General features: G+C 38.0%; 1 protein-coding gene across 1 annotated transcript; it reads left to right on the top strand.

Annotated features, from left to right (window-relative positions):
* The first annotated feature begins 3,555 nt into the window (after positions 1-3,555).
* Positions 3,556-25,512, top strand: LRIG3 (leucine rich repeats and immunoglobulin like domains 3). The gene is made up of 19 exons (XM_075274302.1): positions 3,556-3,902; positions 12,900-12,971; positions 13,911-13,985; positions 15,850-15,984; positions 16,189-16,332; positions 16,860-17,003; positions 17,840-17,983; positions 18,270-18,413; positions 19,503-19,583; positions 19,740-19,811; positions 20,036-20,107; positions 20,283-20,446; positions 20,760-21,080; positions 21,185-21,466; positions 21,837-22,289; positions 22,682-22,837; positions 23,205-23,348; positions 23,437-23,685; positions 25,083-25,512. Exons 1-19 carry the CDS (start codon positions 3,727-3,729, stop codon positions 25,304-25,306), a joined length of 3,252 nt encoding a protein of 1,083 aa, XP_075130403.1. The 5' UTR covers positions 3,556-3,726; the 3' UTR covers positions 25,307-25,512.
* Positions 25,513-26,049: the final 537 nt, after the last annotated feature.

Below are 26,049 nucleotides of genomic sequence, written 5' to 3'. Positions count from 1 at the left end.
CTGCGTCAGAATGTTTATTGGGTGAGAAGAAAAAAATACCCTTTACAAACTTAGATATTTTTAGTTTAGAGCAGTGTTTTGCTCTTGAGAGAATATTTTTCCCTCACAGGATAGACTTTATTAATTTAAACAATGTAACACTCTGGACTGTCACAGACAGTCTCAGATCAAACTGCTCTATTGCAAAACAGACAAAATATCTTTCACTAACAGGACTGACTTTGTCAGTAAAAATTATGTTAAACCCTCTCTGAACAGTGAAAGATGAAATTTCTGTATTGCAAAACAGATTTAGACACCATTAGATTATTAACAACACATGAGTTATGCTAGGTTCACTTTAGCATTCAGGTTTCTGTCCTTCGGGTCCTAAGATGTTCTCCTGTATTGCAAGGTTGAATAAACTAATTGCTGTGTATTGCTTAGGAAAATGGAGTAATTGCTTTTGATGATACAGTGATGAATAACACCTCCATCCCCTACTGCCACTATCACTGAAATGTCTCATGTTCCAGCCCACATTACTGTATATACTACAAATGACATCAGCACTGTAAGTGTCCTCCTAGCACAGACTATTGGCTGAAAGGCTGTGAGGTACCTCCAAAACATTACAGTGACTCATACACACGTCTTCTATATTTTCACTCCACAATAAATGTGGCAGTGACCATTTTAGTTAGTTTGAAATGAATCACCATTTATTCGGTTTTCATTAAAAACAATTTGGAATATTTGGGTCAATCCTGTCTGGGAACAATTTGGTTTGCCCTTCTCTAGTAACAGAAAAACCACATGACCAGTAATAAGAAATAGCCTGTAATAAATCAGTGCTTCAATTACTAGTGAAAATACCTTTTGGCCTCTCCCTTGATGGCAGCTATGCAGGAATGCTTTTGGGCAGCACCCTAAAGGCATTCCAATGAACACCCATTGATTGATTGCTCTGTAAAGCGATGGCCTCATGTTGGGGAAAAGCTGATTTTTTTTTGTTGTTGTAGATTTTGCTGCGGTCTTTTTGAGCCAAAGTCAGTAGTGGATTAAGCAGAAGTGAGAAAGTAAGTATAAGGTTTTTATATATTTCCTATTCATGGTCAAGCCACTCTTGCTTTTGGCACAAAAATAACGCAGCAAAATCTGCAACCAAAAAAAGCAGCTTTTTTGCATTGTGGGGCTAGTCTATAGCGCCGTTTAGATGCAGCGGTCCTCCATGTGAAGTGAAGTGGACTTAAAAATGATGCCTCTGTCTACAACTGTACTTTAAATCAATGCAGTAATGTGCTTGGATAACCACAATATACTGGAGTTGTGCTGAGGATTTTTCTCACCTAACAAGATGTTGAAAGAGGAAGCTTATCTATTCACTCTTATCTCTAAGTCACTTGCCCTTGCCAACACTTCAGATAAGGCAAGTTCACACATTCCTCACAAAGAAACAAATTACACTTCCAGGGCATGGCAGAAAGTATGCTCTGTTTTAGACCTCAAAAAAGCAAGCATCCTTTTTGCATAGGTAGTCTCTGCTGATACAAGATTTCATTATGTATGTGATATGTCCCTTGGTCATATATTTGTGAAGGTTTTGCTGTTTGTTGTCCCACTGTCATAACTCAGTTATTATGGAGGTAATTCCTTTGAAATAATTGTGTGATAAGATAAGGCACATTGGAGAGATGTCAGAGCAAGCCCTACATACTGTTGTCACCCTCATCACCATTAGTCATTTCATGGACATTCAAGCTGGCCATAGTCATGAGACTTTTACTAATGATTTGCTACAGACATTGACCAATGATAATAAACACAGCACTGTCTACAAGATGCAAACAGGTCAGAAGTAAATCCAAACTTGACATGTGTACCAGCAGCTAGTGTCTGAAACATTGCATTAAAGGGGGTTGTCACATCATCGATAACCTGTTTATATTAGAGGGTCACTGCAACATCTTAGATAGAATATATCTACCCACTGCAGGAAAATGTTGCAATATAGATGAATGGTTGCCCATGTAATAGATCTATGACGCTAGTTTCACACCTGTGTACAGCTTTTCGTTGCTCGGGTCCACTTGCGGACGCAAGAAACAAGAATCTAATACACCTAGAGTATAATGGAGTTCTCCCAGTTTCTGCACGGTTTTCGTCCGAAAAATGCAGAGAAAAGTCCTTGCTTGCAGGACTTTTCTCTCCACATTTTTAAAGTGGAATGGTGAACAGAACCCCCGAGTGCTCACTGAGCGCAGATGTGAACTGTGATCTATGAGCAAAAGAAAGATAAAGTAACTGTCAGCTATCTTAAAGAGGATGATAATCCAGATAAAGATATCTTAAAGAGGACCTTTCATCAGATTGATGAAATTGGTCAGATTGATGAATTGGTGAAAGGTCCTCTTTAACAGTATGTACGCACAGGAACTGTATACTGCACAAATTTTCCTAAATGACACCACAGCAAGACCAGCCTGAAACGGGGTGTCGGGACTCAAAGTGTATTTGTTCTAGTTATGATTTTGCTTTCAACCTTTGCAAAAGGAGACAGCGATAAAAACCTGCAGCAAGAACAACATGCTGCAGCTTGAAAACCTACATTGCAATTGGATTTGTGTTGCAGGGTTCTTACATAGCACGCGGATGAGATTTGTGTAAACTTTACATATAATACAAGCAGGGCATGGAGATTTCTGATCATTCTAAAACATATGACTAACTGTTTTATTATGAATGTTATCACTGCCACCTAAGGCGACACTGGTTTACATTCATTCTTATGGTATAAAGGTAACACCCCATGCATATATAGAAAACCAACTGGACATAGTAACAGCATGCCTTACAATAAGTTTCTTTTCTTTTCTACCAAAGACCTAACTGGTCTACATACATTCTCATGATGCACATCTATGACACCGCATGCATATGGATATTACTGACTGTATAGAACTTGGTCCTCCATAGTAACAGCATGTCTTACAATAAGGAATTTATTTTCTCCCAAAGCGGTATAAAGCAATTAAAGGCAGAAAACCACTAAAAACACGTCCTGCTAGTAAATGCTCAAACCTTCATTTGTTTCAGCAACAATAAAAACCCTCATAAAGAACTCAAAACCCCTGTCCTGTCACCAAAATGCAAGGAACTCTTACTATGTGTAAGACTTGGCAAGAGAAGGATTACTGCAAGTTTTTTATTCAATAAGTAAATATTCAGAAAAGTGTTCAATGTAAATAAACGAAAATGTATGAAAATGGAAAGTAAAACATCTGCTTTATGAATCTGTAACTTCATTACAAGAAAATAACAACACAGCTGTAGATGTGCAACAGGAAAGCAGTGCTTGCAGCCTGGAGTGAGCAGAGTGTAATCCTGAGACTGAGGTGTGAGAAGGATGAAGAGGAGGAGGAGGAGAAGAAGGTGCTGGAGGAGGGGTCGGTAATCTCCTCTCTGCACTCCCCTCCCCCACACACCGTGGTGCAGGGCTTGTTTTCATCATGTGATGGGGGCTGCCCTGACCAATAGCAGCAGAGCCCCGCACCCTTCCTGGCCCGGCAGGGGGGGACTGTGAGGGGAAAGTTTCCTCACACAAGTTGTACTTTTCTCCTGCACGTACTGAGGCTCCAGCTTTCCGTACGAGGTATGCCAGTCTCCCGGCCTGGAGGAAGAAGTTACTGCTAGACTCTGAGCTTTGGTGTGGAGGAGCCGGGCCCGGGATTATTGCTGCTGGACACCATGAGAGCCTGCACAGCAGGGATGTGGCTCCTGCTATTACTGGAATGTGCACTTGGATTGCCCAATGCTCGGGGATTGTGTCCGGAGTCCTGCCGATGTCTAGGGGATCTGCTGGATTGTAGCCGAGGGGATCTACATACAGTACCGGAGAACCTCCCGGGATGGGCCGTGCAGCTGTAAGTATCAGGCAGACACGACCGGCGACGTGGATGTGTGAGCAGGAGCGGGGCCAAGGGGCCGGAGTTTATTAGGGGCGCCCAGATGGGGGAACTGAGATTCCGAGGGAAGGAATCTGGCTGACTGGCATCTGCTGTGCCATGTGGGGGCACCGGGAGCTCTGCCAGGCGGTCACAAGTGGTGATCATAAGCCTTGGATGTCCATGCTTTATGGTAGTATCATTGATCTGAAACGGCATCCTAAAATAGTGGTCCAATGCCTTCTGTTCTATGCTGTAGTATATGTGCACTATCTACAGTTATACTATGCTATAGTATATGTGCACTACCTACTGGTGTACTATGCTATAGTGTATATATACACTGCCTTCTGTTGTACTATGCTATAGTATATGTGCAATATGTACTGTTGTACTATTCTATGATATAAGTGCACTTACCTACTGTTATACTATGCTGTAGTATATGTGCACTACCTACTGTTGTACTATAACAGTGCATGTGTACTGCCTACTGTTATAGTATATATGCAGTAGTATGTGTTCACTACCTACTGTTATACTATAACACATTACTGCATATATACTATAACAATACAACAGTAGGTAGTGCACATATGCTATAACACACTACTACATACTGTATATACTATATGTGCACTACCTACTGTTGTATGTTTGCACTACCTATTGTTGTACTGTGTAGGCAGTGCACATATAATAAATCAAAGTAATTTATTTCTATGCAAGCTGTATATTTTATAAGTGTAGATGAGAAATTGCTAGAGACAACGATCTTTCATATATTTTGTCAAAACAACAGATTATAGGGGTTTTAATAGACAACTAAGAGGTAATTTTGTTGCATTTACAGATTTCTTGCTAGAACACTTTGTGTTGATCTCTATCATTATCAGCCAGAGTTTACACAATATTGTGGTTACTTTGTTGCTAATTCTGTATAATAAATATTGTTGGATTGGAACTGCTTTAATCAGGAAATTGCACTAATTCAGATTTTTTTTTTGTTCATTAGTGGTTTTTGATATCTGAAACCAATTCAATAATGTATAAGTGTGAGAATCACTGGTAGCCAGACTACTCTGAACCAGAGGTTAAGCATACACATGCGGAATATGTTGGCGCTATATAAATAAAATTTATTATTATTATTATTATTACACATGTGCCTTATGATGGTGTTTTTAAGTCTGCTGTCATCTACTGTCATAAATCTCATCCATATACCTCAAAGGCTGTCATCATGCAGCATAAGTGACCTCTTGTGACATGGTAAATATCCCTGGGGTACTCATGCCTCATGTTGAGAACCTAGGCCTTATGCAGCAATACTTTGGGTGCATTTACTGTTTACTTATCTTGCTTGGCTTTACGTAGTTGGTTAATTTATTTCCTTTACAAGTTTTATTAAGATATCCTAAGGTATTGAATGAAGTCTTCATTTAGGCCTTTTTTTCCCCTTCTAAATAGAATTGTCACCTTCTGTAGGATCTGTGCTTGACATGTTACAGTTTAGAGATTTCACTGGGTGCTATTTGATACTACTTTACAGAAGTGTTTCAGAACGGCTGGATGCTTCTCCTGGGGATAGCAGCTAGTATTAGGCGGATTTTTGGGGCCTAAACTCTGTGTCAGGTATGACTGTCATACAAGTGCTGAATGTTACCAAGATTGACTCATGGCCAGTGTACCAATCTCTCCCCCAGTCCAAACCTTGGAAAATATGGGGCAGAGTTGTAACACAATATAGGAATATCTATTATTTACTGTGTTTAGAAAAAAAAAACTGTATAAGTTAAAATGAGGCAAAATTCTAGCTTTGGTTGAATTTTGTACAATTATAAAGTGCCATCAACTTCATGTGTCTGAAAACGTGGATGTTTCATAAATATGTTTTACTTGCAAATGTCTTTTCTTTTACGATGAAATTTGGTTAAACCTAATATAGCTTCTGCTAAAGTGTTTTCTTTTTTTAAGCTAGAGCTTAGCCCCCCCCCCCCCCACCCTTCAAAAAAGAAAAAAAAAAACAACTCTGCTTGACCATATAGCAATTTGTCAAGCAAATTCTTACCACACCTCTGTAATGTAACCCAATCTGCCCAGGCTGCAAGCACTGCTTTCCTGTTGCACATCTACAGCTGTGTTATTTTCTTGTAATGAAGTTACAGATTCATAAAGCAGTTGTTTTACTTTCCATTTTCATACATTTTCTTTTATTTACATTGAACACTTTACTGAATATTTACTTATTGAATAAAATACTTGCAGTAATCCTTCTCTTGCCAAGTCCTACACATAGTAAGAGTTCCTTGCATTTTGGTGACAGGACAGGGGTTTTGAGTTCTTTATGAGAGTTTTTATTGTTGCTGAAACAAATGAAGGTTTGAGCATTTACTAGCAGGACGTGTTTTTAGTGGTTTTCTGCCTTTAATTGCTTTATACCGCATTTGTAGAAAATAAATTCCTTATTGTAAGACATGCTGTTACTATGGAGGACCAAGTTCTATACAGTCAGTAATATACATATGCATGCGGTGTCATAGATGTGCATCATGAGCATGTATATAAACCAGTTAGGCCTTTGGTAGAAAAGAAACTGTTATTGTAAGGCATGCTGTTACTATGTCCAGTTGGTTTTCTATATATGCATGGGGTGTTACGGTTATACCATAAGAATGAATGTAAACCAGTGTCGCCTTAGGTGGCTGTGATAACATTCATAGTAAAACAGTTAGTCATACGTTTTAGAATGATCAGAAATCTCCATGCCCTGTTTGTATTATATGTAAGGTTTCACAAATCTCACCCATGTGCTATGTAAGAACCCCGCAGCACAAATCCAAATGCAATGTAGGTTTTCAAGCTGCAGCATGTTGTTCTTGCTGCAGCTTTTTATCGCTGTTTCCTTTTGCAAAGGTTGAAAGCAAAATCATAACTAGAACAAATACACTTTGAGTCCCACCACCCCGTACCAGGCAGGTCTTGCTGTGGTGTCATTTAGGAAAATTTCTGCAGTATACAGTTCCTGTGCGTATGTACTCTTAAAGGAGATGTCAAATTCATATTTTTATTATTTAATACACCTCAATTGCCTTAGGAAATCACAGACCCCATAGACTATAATGGGGTCCGTGTAGTTTCTGCTCAGTTTCCGCACAAAAAATGCAGAGAGAAAAGTGCTGCTTGCATTTTTCATGCAGAAAGATGAACGGAATGGCCCGAACACAGATGTGAACTGGGCCTAAACAAACTAGCATTGCCTTTGTTTCCAGCTGTGATGATGTCCCATTTGTACGAGGGGGCTTATGCAGCCAATCACAGGACCTAGTCAGGGGTAACCGCTTCACAAAGTGCATATCACTGCTGTGAGGTGCCGTTTGTGAAGAGGTCACCCCTGAATCCTGTGATTGGCTGTAAGGGTCACCTGGTTATAGCAGCTGGTGAAATTGTATATAAACCAGTTGAGCTGCCATTGTTGGAAGCAAAGGCCTCTAGATTGTTGGAGTACTGGTTTATATTTTTTGCCCTTGCAACAGCACTATTAAATAAAAAATATGAACTGGACCCTTTAAAGGAATCGTTTTTGTTTTTTGTGTTTACATAAATTCCTTAAATTTTAGTTGTCACTTTACATATATTTTTTTATATATGTGTGTCAAATTTTAGTAGACTTTAAAAGTATATTTTTGACTAGTTTCTTCAGGCTACAGATTGAGATCTATGCTTGTGTATTAGGGAATGGAAAAAAATGGCAGTACTCTAATATATGGGGTTAGCGCCTCTTTACAAGTGAGATATATCCAGCAATAAAGCAGGACAATGAAGGCCATTCATTTTCTCTGTCTTAACTATTGTCCATCAACAGACAGGCTGTTTCATGACTGGGGATACATGTATGTTGGTGACAAATTCCATTCAGTATTGTAATGCACTTCTCCAATGGTCCCCCCTTGCATTTCCAATAATCATGTATTAGAGGTAGTGCCCCAGTGTTTAATAAAGAGGTCATGCAGTCCATCACTACAGTATACAGCTCTATCTAAATTGGAATCATATCATATCGCACATAACATTGCATACTGTTGCTCTGTTGGGTGGAGAATCGTAATTGTTTTTGAGTTTTTCTTTAAATAAGGCAATGTTGGATTATCTAAAATTTTATAGCGGAATGTATATACTTTCTCAAAATTTTACGATTCGTTTCTACTTGTAGAATATAGATAAGGCTTGAAATTGGATGTGGCTAATTGTATTCAATTACATCATCTGGAGGCCATGCTGTCTTCATCTGAGGATGGCTTTATTGGCACCATATGGAAAAGAACATTCCATTGCAATTGGAGGATGAAGAGCTTTTGATTGTGATGGAGTCCAGAGGGCGAGCATCCGTTGTGTATATCGGGAGGTTTTTAAGGGAAGAAAAAGTTTAGTACTTTATGTATTTGTACTGGGGCTGACAATGCTTTCATAAGTAAGTGAAACAACTACTTATTGGACTGCTTGAATTTCCTCAAAAAACAAGCTGTTGTGTTTTATCACACTCTGTATCACAGAAGTATCGTCCCCTACTAGCACCATATGGTGTCACACAAAGCAGTATGGATCTGCAGGCATGGCATTGGCATGTGCTTGGGACTGCTTATATTATGATACACAAGCAGATGTACTGTCAGGAGTGTCACGGGCATGAGCAGACATTGGCACAAGGTTGGAATTGGGTAAGAACAGCCACAAAGTAAGCATTTTTAATCTAGTCCTTTCTGTCTATAAAAACCTCCCCCTCCCTGGCTGGGTGGTCAAGAACATGGCAGGGAAGGCATATGACTGAGCCAAAAGTGTAGTCTGGTTTCCTGCCAATAAAGTTTGGTGGCAAACTGCCTGTAGGCTGTGGACAAAGCTCCCACAAACCCAATGCAGCAGCCAGAAAGCCTCCATTTACTATGTTCAGTGTCTTACCCCGGCTTCTGATGTGTAGTTTTGTGATCCACCTCCCACTTAGATTATTTTCTCTTGTCTTACCGTTTCCTTGTACTATCCGTCAGTTTAGATGACAAGTTTGTTCTTTTCCCTGTGTATTTGCTAGCCTTTACAAAATCAGGTCCTCAACAGTGCACAAAGGCTGACTTTAGTGTGGAGCTGTTACAGGTTTGGTCCGACCATGTGTGTATGAGGATATAGTCTCTGTATGTATGTAGTATAGGGAGGCATTTTTTCGTTTGGTATGTATGGAATTGGATAGAGAACAAATCTATGCCTATGTATGAAATCGGTGGTATCTGGAAGGCCTGGGAACCTCTGTGGAAACTGTAAGTGCCAAGTGTGCCTTAGATTGGCCATCTTGGGCTTGACAGGTAACTGACCATGACGGTGCTCCAGCTCTTACGGAGCTTGTACACATATTAGAGAGAAATTCCACCGTTTGGTACAGTTTTTAATTTTCATTTTTCTCAGTAAATCTCCTCATCGGTCTGTGAATATTCTCTCCTTGTTCTGTCTTTGCTTCTCTTCTCTGTATCCCTACTCATGACTGGCAGGGGAAGTGCCTTCGGCCCACCATTTTCTCTCAGGAAATTACTTTTAATCACTCCCACATGTCCATAAATAGGGAATGGGTCCAGGTAATGAGAACTGCCTTCAAAACGAGAGAAACTTTACTACACGCCTCTAACGTACATTTTATTTGATATCCTATACAGAGTTGTAAATGGATAGGTAATGCACCTAATCCTAGTGCCATTCTGCATGGTCACCAATCACTTTTCAGCTTTTAGTTTCTATTCTGTGCTGGTGAAATGAAAGCTGGGACCTCATTGGTCACCAGGGCAGTCTGTAAAAAGCAACCTTGCATGTATACACTTAGTTTTGTAGCTAATTCTGTATAGCAGTCATAAGATTTTTTTTTCTTTGTTTCCAGAGGATTCTGCTAACACGTTTGCTGTTTACTTAGCTGCAAACTCGAATATGTGTCAAATAAACACACATCTTGCAAGGCAGATTCTGTTCTGTTGTTCTTTTCAAGTGAACATTCCTAAAATTCATTCAGGAACATTGCATCTGTGTAAATAAGCCCAGAGTTGAAGACAGAAACCCCACTGTGTTTACTCAATTAACAGCTGTGACATTTGGCCCTGGAGTCATGGGGCTACATCTCTGTAGGTGTGAGGGACACATGTGGTCAAGCTGCTCTGCAAACAGCCTTCACTTTGTGCAAAGAAAGCCTGCAATCTGGAAATGTGACTAGGCCGGGGCCCCACATGGTGTAAACGCTGCGGTTTTACAGTCACTGCAGCGAATCCCATCCAAAAATACGCACAGAGGAAACGTTGCAATTTGCAAAACCGCCAAAGTATTGGAAATTGCAGCCTGTCAATTCTAACTACGAAAATGCCGACGGTTTTCCTATAATAATAGAAGCAGAAAGTGACTTTTTGTAAAGGTGCTACAGAAAAAAGCGCAATGGTGGGAGTTTAACCACTAGGATCCCCTCTGGTCTTCTAAGATAGGCCAGGTAGCGCTGCGAGAAAAACGGCAGTGAAGACGCATTGTGGTTTTTCCCACAACGCTTTCAAAAGAAAGTCCGCAGAAGTTTGCTCTGCAGACTTTCTGCTTCAATTATACATATAGGGAAACCGCAGCATTTGCATAGATTTAATTGACATGCTGCGATTTCCAAAAACGTGACTGTTTTGGAAATTTCAGCATTTCTGCTGTGGGTTTTTCTTCTGCGATGTGTGCAATGAAAACCCAATCCCTATAATGTACTGTAAATAGTTACAGCTGCATGCCCTAAAAACTTACAGGTCCAGGTCAAAAATATGTGATATTTTCAGAAGAGAATGGCTATGATGCAAGGGTGAAAATCCGTAGCGTGGTCTAAATTCCGCACAATGTTTTGAAAACCCTCTCCCTATATTGTACTGTAAATTTATGTGGATTCCGGCATGTCTGAATTAACCATAGGAATTTCATCTCTTAATTGTGTATAACTAGGCATATTTATTCACTTATTTTATTGAAACGGTTTGGGTTTTTTAGGGTTGTTATTCATGGAAAGTTAAAATAAGTTTATTTTCAAAATGTGTAAATCCCATCTGCTGTCTAAGGTTCCCCCACCACCACCCTCCTCCTCCTGAAGCTCATTTTTCAGAAAAACATTTTCCCCTTGCACAAGCCATTCGCCTTGCGTTTATAGCTGACAGATTGTGGTTACAGCTGCTGGTGTATTTGGAGGTATATGGCATAAAAATTCAAGTTGCAAAAACATGTGCTAGCGGGACCACCACTGTAGGAGACTTTTCGAATAATGACTTTTACAGATCCAGGTGCATTGTGAAGAGGGTGTCTGCTTTTTGCAGAATGTACCAGCAGTCCACATGAATATGGGACTTTGTGGTGTGTGTGTTTTTATGTTTCAGAAAGATTTTTGTTGTCTTCTGCCTTGGTGTCCTTGATACAAGTTTTATTTTAGGACCCCAATTATGTTTGACTGTAAAACCTTTCTAAGTGATCTCATATTTTTTTAACATGTGTGTCTGATGTAAAAAAAAAAAAAGAAAGCTCTACATATTTTCAGTGTTTAAAATACCATAGTCTGTTTGATTCATGGTGGAAGTTGTTACGCTTGTGGCTGTAGTGATGGAATCCAGATGGACGGGGGCATGAGCTTCGAGTGAAAGTGTCTGGCTCCACTGTGGTCCGTCATGCAGTATTTTAATAGTTTCCAACCTCTGCTCTTTTGTGTTTGGGCCTAATCCCAGGCGAACAGATTTTCTCACCTCTTCATGTGCTGCGTGAATAGGGAAAGGTGTTTTTTATTAGTAGGGTTTTTTCCTTCTTTTTAAGAAGGTGCTTAAAATGTAGTTTTCCACTGTTGTTTGGCTTTCTTTTTTTTGTATGTTATTTCTTTTTAAGGGTAGGGATAATGAGGGTGTTAACTCTGTGCACACTTAAACCAAGTTCTGAAGACTGTCAGTATGTATGACTTAGACTGAAGCGCTGTATAGTTTCTACAAAGCGTTCTTTGCAGAGACTGCTACTAACCTGATTTGCATGTTTATTCATTAGAGAATGTTTTAGTCAGCAGTTTGCTTCTTATACGTGGGTCAGATGTTAATAAATTCCAAATCATGGTTTCATTGACTGTCTCCTGCTTCATCTGGATTTCATTAATAGCCGGCATACACTATTATACAATGGAATAAGAAAGGCAAGTAATAGGACTTAAATAAATTCCAGTGACCTTCAGAAAAACATACCGTAATGTAATGTGATCGGAGCAAAGGTGTTTCTCTCTTCGAGTACTTTTTCCTACAGCTTTCTTAAGGAATACCGTATAACTCTGTCTTTTAGCCTTTTATTTAATAAATCATTAAAATAACTAAGTTATTCATAAACTATCAACTTTAATGTTAATAAAAAGGAATAGACAATAAGTGTCCATCATTAGAAGAATAAATACTAAGTGGCCTGATCCATTAGGACTGGCCCTTTTAGTGTGCTGGTCTTAATCCATTTGTGCGCTGACATGAGATGAGCCAGAAAAACCCTCTGACCTATTAGGGAGGTCCTATGTGCCAGAATTAAAATTTAAGCCAGCCAGGGGCTGGTGTAGATTTTGGCCATAACTCACTCAAGTTTTTTTTTTTGTTTTGTTTTTTGTATAGTAAATTTATTGGGTCAAGACAAAAATGTAGACATTTTGTCATGCCTTGTACTCCAGAAATCCAAGGCATGATAAATCAGCTCTACAGTGTATCCTGCTGCCATATTGCTGACAATATTGGTTGATGTGATTCTTCTACAGTTTAATTTAGACAAATCTGAATACTGTTGTTGTGTTTTTTTTTTTGTTTTTTTTTTATAAAACACATAAGACTTTTATATATGGTTAGCACCCTGAAAACTACTACTTGTTAACACCATGTTGTGTAACCATAATATATATTTGTTTTATTATTTTTTACTTTTTTTTTTAAGGGATTTAAGCCAGAACAGACTTTCTTCAATCAAAGCTAGCTCACTGAGTCACCTACATAATCTCCGTGAACTGTAAGTTTTGTTTTTTTTTTTTTTGGTTTTTTGTACTTCATACCCATTCTACAAAGGTCGACCAAATGGGCTGTTTTTGGTGTGACCAGTTGACCAGCTAATGTGTATTGGATGTCGATGTCTGCAGGTTGAATGTTAGCATGTCTATTCCTTTGCTGTCACGGGAGGAAAGAAACCACTGTAGTGCACATTTATAGGTCAGAAGGAGTAGTTGTAGATGAATGAGCTGTTGAGGGTGTATGGCCACCTTTTTAGTTTATCATATGGTTACATTGGTTCCAGATAGAGATGAGCGAGTAGTACTCGATCGAGTAGGTATTCAATTGAATACTACAGTATTCGAAATATTCATACTCGATCGAGTACCACTCGCTATTCGAATGGAAAAGCTCAATGCAGAACCAGCATTGATTGGCCGAATGCTATACAGTCGGCCAATCAACGCTGGTTCTTCTCCTACCTTTAGAAGTCTTCTCCGTGCAGCTTCCCTGCGGCGTCTTCCGGTTCTGAATTCACTCTGCCAGGCATCAGGCCTGGGCAGAGCCGACTGCGCATGCCCGCTTGTAGTGCGGACATGCACAGTTGGCTCTGCCCAGGCCCGATACCTGGCAGAGTGAATTCAGAGCCGGAAGACGCTGCATGGAGAAGACTTCTCTGAGGATCCAGCCCGACCCTCACTCGTGGACTTGATAAGTATAATTTGATTGAACGTTGCCTACCCCTGAAACGAGCATTTTCCCCCATAGACTATAATAGGGTTCGATATTCGATTCGAGTAGTTGAATATTGAGGGGCTACTCGAAACGAATATCGAACCTCGAATATTTTACTGTTCGCTCATCTCTAGTTCCCGATTGTTACCATATTCGGGCATTATCTCTTTTTTTGTATATATTGAATGGAATCTTTAGAATTAATCAATGTGTTTTCTTTAAACAGGAGGTTAAATAGAAATCACTTAAAGACAATACCCAATCTTGGACCTTTGTCAGCGAATATTTCACTTCTTTCCTTGTAAGTATATATTTTTTGAAGGTTTGGCAATGGCTTACTCATTGGCTGTGGCAAACTAGACAAAGTATTTTATTGGTGAAATCACTGAACCTTCTGAATGAATTTTTTTTTTTGTTTATGAAAGTTATTTCCATTTTGTGCATTAGGTTAAAATATCATAGTTCTAGATGTCAAATGACAAATCTGTTTTGTATCCCAAACCTTAATAGAATTGTGGCCTATAAACTACTATAAATGAAAGTTCTCAATATTCGGAACAGTTTAGCTTGTGGAAGGAATGAATGGCGGCTAAATGATCATGTTTTGCAATCCCTCTTCCATTGTAAGTGCACTGACTGATTTTACTTTCCACCTGCAGAGAATAGCGCTTTTCCCGCTAATGGATTTTACAGCTACCTTTAAGCTTTAAAGCAATTTGCATAGGGTTTAACAAGCCGGGTGCTGATTTTGTATTAAACTGTTAGGTATGAAGCCATTTGTCCACGTCGCCCTCTAAAAGATAACGGTAGTTGTAGAAGACCAAGACATTTAATAATTGCCTTTCAGTATAACAACTAAGGTTAGATACAAACGACCAAGGTGCAAAACTGCTGTGATACACGTCCATTTTTCACAGCCGTCTTGATTCCGAAGGGGCACACTTTTCACCATTCCCCCACCTGTACATTTCAATGCGATCTGTGAAAACGACCAAAATAACGGTCATGTGAACAGCGCTCATTCGAAGACAGTGAAGTTAATGCTGCCGTGTGACGTTAATCACTGTTGTGTGAATGCAGCCTAAGAAGTCATTCATAGTATTGTATGTATGTTCAGTATAAATAACAAGTATATTATGCAAAGTACAACTGTCATAAAGCAATATATCAATCAATACATCAAACTTCGATGAATTGACACCTCAAACTGTGTGTGTATAGCTATATATTATACAAAAGTGTATTACAGTGTAAATTATGTCCCATGATATAACCGATTTGATCCGCCTGCTGAATAGTGAGACTATTGCCTGTTCCCTGGGGCCGATACTCTTTTGTTGGCTGGTGCTGTGTAATTTTTTTTTTTTTTCAATATATATAGACAGATATTAATTTATAATACATTTGCATGTGTAAACCATTCTGATTTAAGTTGAGGACATTAGGTCATGTTAAAGTTTTGTAAAACAGAATCCATTATTCATTCAGCCATAAGAAATATCTGTGTTATAATGAATGCTGTGCACAAAGGCATCACTGTGCACCAGGCTGGATTACAACTGAACACTTTCAGGCTGCAATTTAGAGGGTGTGCAGTTCAGGAAATTGCTGGCCCCTGCCGTAACAAGCCATGCTGCAAAAGAGAGTTTATCACTCAAGTAATTTATGGGTTTAACACCTTGTCAGTAATTACCTTCTTAATAAACCAGGATTGTGCCCCGCTGCTTTTGCACATTACTTTTTTGAGAAGCTACACCTGTATCATTTATTACAGTCCTGCGAGCCAAAATTGGTCTTAATTGTGGTGTTAAAATAATAGTAATATGCCATCTGCATCATTGTGCTTTTTCCTAAACTCAGTTTCTCCTAAACCCTCACTTCAATTCTGCATGAACTCACTGTTAAACATTTCCATTCCAAATTACTCAACACACAGCTGCTTCTGCCAGATGTATGCCTTTTAAAAGAGTATTTTTTTTTTCTTCGGACCCTCGTGTTTAGTCACGCCTTCAGATGAAATTCTATGAGATTGTCATCTGTATAGACACAGTTATCATCTATATCACCTGTAAAACTTGTAGGACTTTTCGTATTCATGTGACTCTTATTCCATGCAATGACCCACCCTGATCACAACATTTGTTTACCTTTTTTTTTTTTTTCAGAACCAACAACAAGATTGATTCTGTATTGCCTGAACAACTGGAACCTTACAAATCTCTGGAAACCTTAGATTTAAGTAATAACTTTATTACTGAGCTGAAACCTCCATTATTTCCTGTGCTGAAGCTCAAGTACCTGTAAGTTACTCCAGCCAACAACAAAATGCATTATATTTTCCTTGGAATCACTTTATAAATGTTACATACACGTTTATACTTTAAAATGGATATTGTATATTTAATTAATAGTAAAATGTTAACGACTCAGTACCCTTTAGTACTGCATAATATTAGCATACTTACCTTCTTGTTTGAGCCATTTCATCTTACTTTATCCTATAGGTACATCAATAAGAACCTAATAACCTCTATGGAATCTGGTACTTTTGACAACTTATCTGCTACTTTGCAAGTACTGAAACTCAATAAGAACCGAATTGGCTACATCCCGCCAAAAATGTTCAAACTTCCCAATCTCCAGCATCTGTGAGTATAAATCTCATTGTTTTTAGAGAACAGTTTTATGTCGGTGCCTGAAATGTTACATAAAACTTTTATCTTTAGAGTGCTTCATGAATTAGCTCTCCCCGTGTTTTTATCACTTGTCAGATGTACAACAATATCCTAAGTTTTTTCTTTTCTGATGGGATGGGTATAACTATTTTCTAGTTAGGTATTCTGTACATCACACTTAATAAAGATCTAGTACCTGGGTATTCTCTAAAGCTCATCTATTTGCCACCAGACTTGTTTTACGTTAAAGGGGTTATGCTACCGGGAATATATATTTATCCTATCAGTGGTGGTCTGGCCACTGAGAACAGAGGATACTTTTCAGGCTGAATGTAGGTGCCATAGATGGCAGACCGCTGTACATCAGCTATCTCCAGCACTCTCATTCTTCTAAACTCTTCAAAAAACTCCTTTCATACAGTATTATGTGCGATTCCTTGAATTTAAGCACTTAAGTTTTTGAATTGTATTGCAGCAGTCACTTTTGTTTTCTGTTACAGAGAGCTTAAGCGGAACCGGATCAAACACATTGATGGACTCACTTTCCAAGGCCTTGATGCCTTAAAATATCTGAATATTCAAAGAAATGGGATAACAAGGCTTATGGATGGAGCCTTTTGGGGATTAAGTAACATGGAATTTCTGTAAGTTTATAGCATTCTCATTTTCTCTAGTACAATATTGTAAAATCCCCACTCGCTCTATACTATTGCATAGTCACTTGTGAAATGCAACTTTTCAGCCAGTCACAAGTAGAATGCTACTCCTCTCTGTCTAGCAATCCTGTATTCAAAGTTTGCAGTTGGAATGATTTTGAGGCTTGTATGACTCTTCAATATATCTACTGCTCCTTAACGCCTAAGGGCGGGTTCACATCTGCGCCCGGTGTCTGCTTTGTGCGTTTCCGTCTTCTGCCCGAGAAACTGGACAGGAGACGGAAACCTGGCAGTCAGTGTCCGCCTGTGGACGTGTTTTTTATTTTATTTTTTTAACTGGACGCAGTCCTGCAAAAAAAAAAAAAAATGCTGTGGAGAGGCAGAAGGCGCTCACAGGCGGACACTTTGCAAACCCATTCAAATGAATGAGTTTGAAAAGTCACTGTCGTTTTCCATCTCCTGTCCAGTTTCTTGGGCAGAAGATGGAAACCTGCAAAGTGGAGACCGGGCGCACTTTGTCTATTGGAGCTGTAACCTATTTTGCAGGCCCTCTTCATTAAAATTACATTAAAAGCAATTCCCTAATAAAATATTATCAGAATTGAGCCTATTAAAAGCACAAGTGGTTTGAGAAGAAAGACTGTATACATCAGATTCATCCCTGCTGCCACATGCTGACATTAGTGAATAGACTACTATCACAGTATGATGGATTTTAAGTAGAATAGTTGCTGTCATGCCGAGGCAAGACATTGTATTGGTTTTCTTCTGTTCACTTTACATCTTCATGTATGTGTTTACATTTCCATTTTTCCATTTTTAAGGCTCTTGGATCATAACAATCTCACAGAGATTAGTCGAGGCTGGTTGTATGGCTTGCTTATGTTGCAGCACCTCCATCTCAGCCAGAACGCCATCAGCAGGATCAGCCCCGATGCCTGGGAGTTTTGCCAAAAACTCAGTGAGCTGTAAGTTGCTTTTATTTAGGTCCAATTTTTCGTACAGATTGAATGCCAAAACATGAGTTTCTTACCACAGATTTGTACTTTTTTCAGAACAGCATTACTCAGGCATTTTTTCTTTCTGACTTCACTTAGACTTTTGTTATTCAGCCTTCCCCTTTATGGGACATATTGTTTCAATTAAGGTTATCCTGCATTAAAATATACATCACATTGCGATACAATTGTAGTTTTCACGCTGAGTAATACCTTTTTTTTTTTTTTTTTTTTTTTTTTTTTTTTAATTTTACAGAGATTTAACTTTCAATGAACTAACCAGATTGGATGAGTCCAGTTTTATGGGATTAAGCCTGCTTGGTAGACTATTTATAGGCAACAACCAAATCAGTTATATTGCAGATGGTGCTTTCCATGGACTGTCCAGCTTGAGCACACTGTAAGTGACCCTGTATTATTTATAACATATATTGAATAGGTTTTATATATCCCTTTTGTGACATAATGGTTAAACTGATTCACGCTGAAATGCACCCTAGTAATGTTATGTGTGACTTAACAATGGTGTGAAATAGCTTTGTGCTCTCCAACAATAAGTTTGCTTGAAGCCATTCTGCCTGAAAAGAATCAAAAGAGGGATCCTGGTGACCACTTATGTTTTAATGCAATGTTTGTGTTTAAATTAGTATGGACACCCATCTGTGCCCTTTAGGGAATGTAAAATAGATTGAACTTTTGTACAGGTAGAAGGTATTTACTATCAAGTTTCATCCATTTTCAATTGTTACCCTTTGGTCACACATAGCTGATTTGTGGTGCGGCTTCTGCAAATCCTCAACAAATTACTGTACACATCTGGATAGCTGGGGGACTTACCCTTTTCATTGTACAGGCGTGTGATATCCATGATAAATCCACAGGGCCATTCACAACAAGTCTGCTTTTGCCGCAGAATCATTGCAGATTGTTTTTTGTTTTGTTTTGTTAATTTTTTCAAAGTTTATATCTTTGTGATAATTGTAGCAGAATACACACAGATACATCACTGTGAAAAGATGTGGCTTTTAATGGATTATTGTCCTTTTTCACGTGTAATTTCCACCCACTGTGTGTGTGAGGTGCCACATCTTAATGACCGTTCTGAATAACTATGAAGTTCAAAGCAGGTTAATTCCTCAGTTGGGCTTTATGCGCTTAGTTCTTACAGAGAACAGAAAAAAAAGAGTAGGAGATTTGCAAAATACTAGAAAATTATCATCATTGTACTATACTCCCAAAGAACCCACCAGGGGGGAAAGCAGTCAACAGTGTCAATTGTTTTGAATAGCAGGTCATCTGAGGGCTAATGCTGGTCTGTCCTAGGGTTGACTGATTGTTATCAGTGCCTTAGGTTATGCAACCTCACCTCTCACAGTTGGAGGATTCATTTCCAGAAAAAAATAGACTTTTAAAAGAATGCTTTACTGTCTTTGTGGGGTTTTTTTCTGTTTATTTTTAAATAAGATTTTTATTATATATTTTTTTACAGGGATCTAAAGAATAATGAAATTTCTTGGACTATTGAAGATATGAATGGGGCATTCTCTGGTCTTGAAAAATTGAAAAGGCTGTGAGTTGTTTTTTTTTTTTTCTTTTCCTTTCTTATGGCATTTTCTTGTTAGGGAGTCAATTGACATTTTTAGGTAGATTATTTAAATATACAAAACTTTCAACATCTGAGTGTTTGTACCACAATTGCTGCTTAACTGATATGTATATCTTGTAGGATGCTACAGGGCAATCGAATTGGATCGATTACAAAAAAGGCGTTTTCATGGTTAGAAGCACTTGAATACTTGTAAGTACATCTGTATTTTAGATATAAAGTAGTATTAGTGCAGAGTACTAGTATTAAATGTACGATAAATGTTTGTGACATATATATATATATCGATTGTATTGGGCTAATATACTTTTTTTTTTAAATGTAGGTCATCCTAATGTTGTTTTTTTAATTTTAATTTATTTTTTTTGATATTTTTGCATAATTAATTTTTACCTCCTTTTGTTTCCTATATTTAGGGATCTGAGTAACAATGCTATTGTGTCAATGCAGAATAATGCATTCTCACAGATGAAGAGACTTCAGCAATTGTAAGTGTTTTTATCTAAGTGCCATCAATAAGTATGTTCGCTGTTAGCGTATCATACTTGTCTTTTGTTTGGAGTACTGCATCAATAACCATTGGTTGCAATGTTTTTGTCTGTTACTTCCAAATGTGGTGTGAGCATAGTCTTGCAATTTACCATCTCGTTCTATTATATGCAGGCATCTGAACACATCAAGCCTTTTGTGCGACTGTCAGCTGAAATGGCTACCTCATTGGTTAACTGAACACAAGCTGCAAACTTACGTAAATGCGAACTGCGCACATCCTCAAAATGTAAAAGACAAAAGTATATTTTCTGTGAGCGCTGATGGATTTGTGTGTGGTAAGTTCTTAGAGTGCATTTATTTTTGTTCTAGAGTTTTGTTTTTGAGTAAGAGTAAGACTGCTTTCACACACTTCGGTATTTAATCAGTGTAGTAAAATATAATTGAAACATCTATACTTTCTACTCTTTCTTAAATCTACACCCCATCTTATCTTAAATGGCAAACATACTGAAGTGAGAATAAGGTAATAGGTTTATGGAAAATGATTAATCACTTATGCATTGGTCAACCGTTTAAAACAACCAATGTATAAATTCAATGTACAATTGCACAGTAGACTTGCTTATTGCTTTTTTTTTTTTTTTCTAGATGACTTTCCAAAGCCTCAGATTACTGTCCAACCTGAAACGCAGTCTGCATTAAAAGGTTCCAATGTGACCTTTATATGCTCAGCAGCTAGCAGCAGTGACTCCAAAATGACTTTTTCTTGGAAAAAAGATAATGAAATTCTACATGATGTAGAGATGGAAAGTTCTGCTCACCAGCGAGTACAAGGTAGTGATGTGATGGAGTACACCACTATTCTGAGGCTGCGCAATGTGGAGTTCATCAGTGAAGGGCGATACCAGTGTGTCATCTCTAATCATTTTGGAACGACATACTCTGTCAAGGCCAGGTTAACAGTTAACAGTATGTATTTTTTATTTATTTTTTAATTTCCCTGAATGAATATTTTAATGATCTGACATTTAAAATTTGAAATATATTTATTCGTTTATTTATTTTTATTTCAGTGCTTCCTTCATTTACTAAGATGCCGATAGATCTTACTATTCGTGCCGGGTCTACTGCTAGACTTGAGTGTGCTGCAGTTGGCCATCCAACACCACAGATAGCTTGGCAGAAGAATGGCGGCACAGATTTTCCTGCAGCCCGTGAGAGAAGAATGCATGTAATGCCAGAGGATGATGTGTTTTTTATTGTGAATGCCAAAATTGAAGACACTGGTGTATATAGCTGTACTGCTCAAAACAGTGCAGGTAGCATTTCAGCCAATGCTACGCTGACCGTGCTAGGTAAGCATCTTTTATACAGTTTATCTTGAGCTAGTGTTAAACCCTTGGATCATATGAAAACTATAAACCCTGAAAATATGAGGCCTGTTTTATTAAGATTACCTTTTTGCTATTAACCTATTACATGCCATAGTTCTTTGGTTCTCTTTAGTCTGTGGTAGAGTATAATCTGTAAGAGATTCTGTAGAAAAGGGGTAATGCCGAAAACAAATCGCCATCTTTGGTAGAAGATAATCTGACCCTAGCTAGTGTTGAGTGGAATAGACCTTTCCAGAAGTGAAATCACATTATCATATATATGAAATTCATTTTGCCTTTCTGGCAGTGGACAAATGAGTGAATGTATTCTTGTTTTCTTTGTGAACAACAGAAACTCCATCATTTCTGCGACCATTGGAAGATCGAACGGCATCAATAGGAGAAACTACAGTTCTGCAGTGTATAGCAGGGGGAAACCCAACACCAAAAGTGAATTGGACAAAGGATGATAAACCATTGGTTGTAACAGAGAGACATTTTTTTGCTGCTGTGAATCAACTTCTTATTCTTGTGAACACCAACATTGATGATGCTGGAAAGTACACTTGCGAGATGTCCAATATTCTTGGAACAGAAAGGGGAGATATACATCTTTCTGTAATTCCTAGTCCAACATGTGATTCCCCCGCAAATGCCACACCATCTTTGGACGATGACGGATGGGCCACAGTTGGAGTGGTGATTATAGCCGTGGTGTGCTGTGTGGTGGGAACCTCCCTTGTGTGGGTGGTCATCATATACCACACACGAAGAAGGAATGAGGATTGCAGCGTTACAAACACAGGTGGGTATGACTGTAGAGCAAGCCAGGAAATAAAAGCTGTTACTTTTCAATTTTGGTTAATCAAACTGGTATTCATCAGCGGTTAGAGGGACGCACACATTAGAAGAACATATGTTGCTCAGTAAGCTTCATCTGGCGGAACATAAAAAAATCTAGTGCTTGCTTAAAGAGTACCTCAGATTACAACAGTAAAGATATTTCTGAAACATCAAATTATTCTAGATAGAACTTTCATAAATACATATATAACATTTTATATCCACAATAAGACAATGATTGACTTTTAATTTGTGTATTCCATACATACAGAGATATGAATTAAAAAACCTTTTAATTTCCTTATACAATATGTGGATATAATTTAACTTTAATCCAACCCTCTCGTTTTACAGATGAGACAAACCTCCCAGTGGATACGCCAAGCTACTTGTCCTCTCAGGGAACTCTTGCAGAGAGACAAGAAGGATACATCCCTTCTGAAAATGGAAGCCATCATTTCATAACTTCCTCTATGAGTGGTTATTTCTTGCAGCAAAGAGACAGTAATGGTATAAACTGTTTTTCTATTCATATATTGTGTATTTATAACATCTATCTATCTATCTATCTATCTATCTATCTATCTATCTCCTATCTATCTATCTATCTATCTGCTTTAAAACATTCTGTTGGGTTATATGTTAGGTTTGTGAAATATACATCCATTTCTGTCCGCACAAGTTAACAAAATAATTTTTGTTAATACGAAGTAGACCACAAAATTGTTTTGGAAGTTGTCATTTATTTAGTTATATGTAACCAAAAAAAGTCAGTCTATTTTTCAAATCCAGCTACTGATATGAATTTGGACTGGTCGCACAGGGTTTATTTATCCTTCTGCTTCTGGATAAAAATATTCCTATGTTTTACTTCTAGGAATGTGTCAATTGGATAATGGCAGTGAAGCTGACTTGGAAACTGGAAACGACCCGCTTCACTATCACTACATGGGGCAGCTGAATTCACTGTATGCAAAGGGAATCCTATACAATCCTGAAGGATATGACGTCTATTTGACAGGTCAGTGGAAACCTGAGCAATCCACCTTTTTTTTTTGTATCTTTTAGAATTAATGCAATTGTTAAGTGTTGTCCTTCCCTCCTTTCAGATCAAAGATCTTCAAATCTCAGCGCTTATGAACCAGATTATTTACCACAAAAAGACTTTGGTTCTTCATATACACAAGAAAAAGACGATCATTTCATTAGTAACTCAGATGTCCATGGAACATTTCCTGGGATTTATACATTTCCTGGCTCTGTGTATGAACAGAGTGAAGATAACAACAGAGCTAAAACTGAATCACAAATGGACCGTTATAGCTTCAAGAACAATTCTGATAAAATCTTGCACATGGGTAAGATACTTCTTTTGTCTGTCATGAAAACCTCTGACCACTGTTCAGCTGTGATCAGGCAGTAATGATGTACTTGGCGATTTCCAGCACTCCCACTAACATGCATGGGGTGGTGCATGTGCTGTGTGACCACAGCTCCATTTAGAATAAGAGACAAAAGTTCCCCATTCTTATCTGTAAGGGTCTAAGCAGTCAGACCTGCACCAGTTTGAAGTTCTGTCCTATACTTTGGATAGGGGGTAAATTGTCCAGATGAGTAAATCTCTTTAAAAAGTAGCGTGATATGATATAATTTAAACTTGAACAAATCATTCAAATAACTTTAAGCCAGTTTTGATATTAATTATTATTTATTTTTGAGTTCTGCACTTTTTTTATGGTGCTCGCAAAATGGAATAAATATTTTTGTAGTCTGGGTAGTTTGGTGTGGGAATGCATATTTCTATTTTTGTTCATTTTTACATGAACCCTTGGGAAAGGGGTGATTTTTTTCAGATATGCAATGTGTCAATATGTAATTTTTATTTCAAATAAAGAATTAGACAGCTTTTAACAAAATTATTCTGTTTTCTACCAACTGAAAGTAACCCCTGAGATGATATGGTTGCATCTAACCACAGCATCTGATGTCCTAAATGCCCATTCTCTGATCACAGGGCCACCAGGTCCTTGCAAGAAAGGAACTGTGGCTCTAGGTTTAAAGACTTCGCATTCACCATACTATTACAGCTGTCAGGAAGGGGTTAAATGAATAACTTCATTTGGAAATGAGCTGCTGATAAAGGGGTGGTGGTTACACATATGAGACCCTTTTGTGGATGAGGGAGGATATCTTGGACCTGCTCAGTGCTTTATGCGCAATCTTAGGTCTCCATCACTTTAGAGAGAAAAAAAAGTCAGTTTTGACAGTTTAAGGCTGACGCCCCATGTTGTGGAAAAGCGGCTTTTTCCGTTGCAGATTTTGTTGTGGTTTTTTGAGCCATCGCCAGCAGTGGATTGAGCAGAAGGTAAAAGTATAAGAACTTCCTATACATTTATATTCCTTTTGTAGCCATTCTTGCTTTAAACTTAAAAAAACCACAACAAAATCTGCAACAAAAAAGGTGCATTTCTGCAACGTGGGGCTTCAACCTAAAAGAGTCTTTTACAATTTCCTCATGTTATAAATCTATAGTGAATTTCAAGTAAATCAACTTAAAACAATATTTGTGGTACAAATGATATAGTAATACACACCTTCATATGTATTACTTTAGAAAGTATATTCAGCAAATGTAAAGAGTAAGCCTAGTTGGAGGGGGGAAAAAAAAAACTACCTGCAAATACTATCTTCTGTCGATTTGGTGACTCTGTAAGAAAAAAAAAAAAAAATTACTTTAATATTTTTGTTTCTCCAGGCACATTTGGGAAATCTGTACGGAAGTCTCCACATGAACACTTTGAGAAGACAATAGGATATGTGACTGCACATAGTAATGATCATTCCTCAGATATACATCTAGACTGTGATAAAGAGGAAACTTCAAAAATTGCTTTTACAGATGAGACCGAGTTCTACAAGCAAAAGATTTCTGAAGACCACAGGACTCCTATGTTTTATTGCTATGATATAGACACATAGCACCTTAACATTATTTACATGTCTTAACCCAAAGACTTTAACTTTCTACCTCAAGAATAAACTTTGCCCAAAGGGAAAAAAAAAATAAACTTGCTGTTAAATGCAAAGTCACCAGAAATGGATTCAGAGGGAAAAGAAAAACTTTGCATAAAATATCTGCTTATTTTAAAGATTTTTTTTTATACAGAGAGAAAAATTCTGCCATAATTTAAGAACTGTAAATATTGATTTCTAAATATTTTAGTATTTTTATATAAAATTTTCTATGGAAAATGAGAATAGTAATGTTATTCTAAAGGTGCCATATTTTTTGGTATTGTACATTTGCACAGTATGATGAATAAATAAAAAGGTGCTGTAATATGTCATTAATGATTGAGGAAGGTGAACTTGCTTGCCAATTTATTATGTAGATGGATGTCGCCAGGTGCACCATGAATAGTTAGATATGAAACCACAGGGCTACAGTATGTCATGTCCATATGGCAGCTCCATTTATGTATTAACCCCTTCCAACATCTGCCAGTGGCCCCCTCTCTAGAGTTCCTGCTGTTTTACATTGGTTTGATCATGAAATTTAGGGAGCCATTTGGTTACCTTGGCACCCTGAAGCCTTCTAAAGACTTGCTAGATGTGTATCAACCTCTTCCGGCTGCAGACGATTTTCATTTTTGCTTATTTCCAGCCATCCAATAGCTGAGACACCTTATTTTTTTCCTCCTCTATTGTAGCACTGGAAGGGT

This window comes from Leptodactylus fuscus, chromosome 5 (genome assembly GCF_031893055.1).
Source record: "Leptodactylus fuscus isolate aLepFus1 chromosome 5, aLepFus1.hap2, whole genome shotgun sequence".
NCBI classification, from domain to species: Eukaryota; Metazoa; Chordata; class Amphibia; order Anura; family Leptodactylidae; genus Leptodactylus; species Leptodactylus fuscus.
Note: the sequence above shows the minus strand (reverse complement) of the source record. Positions and strands in the feature narration are given on the sequence as shown.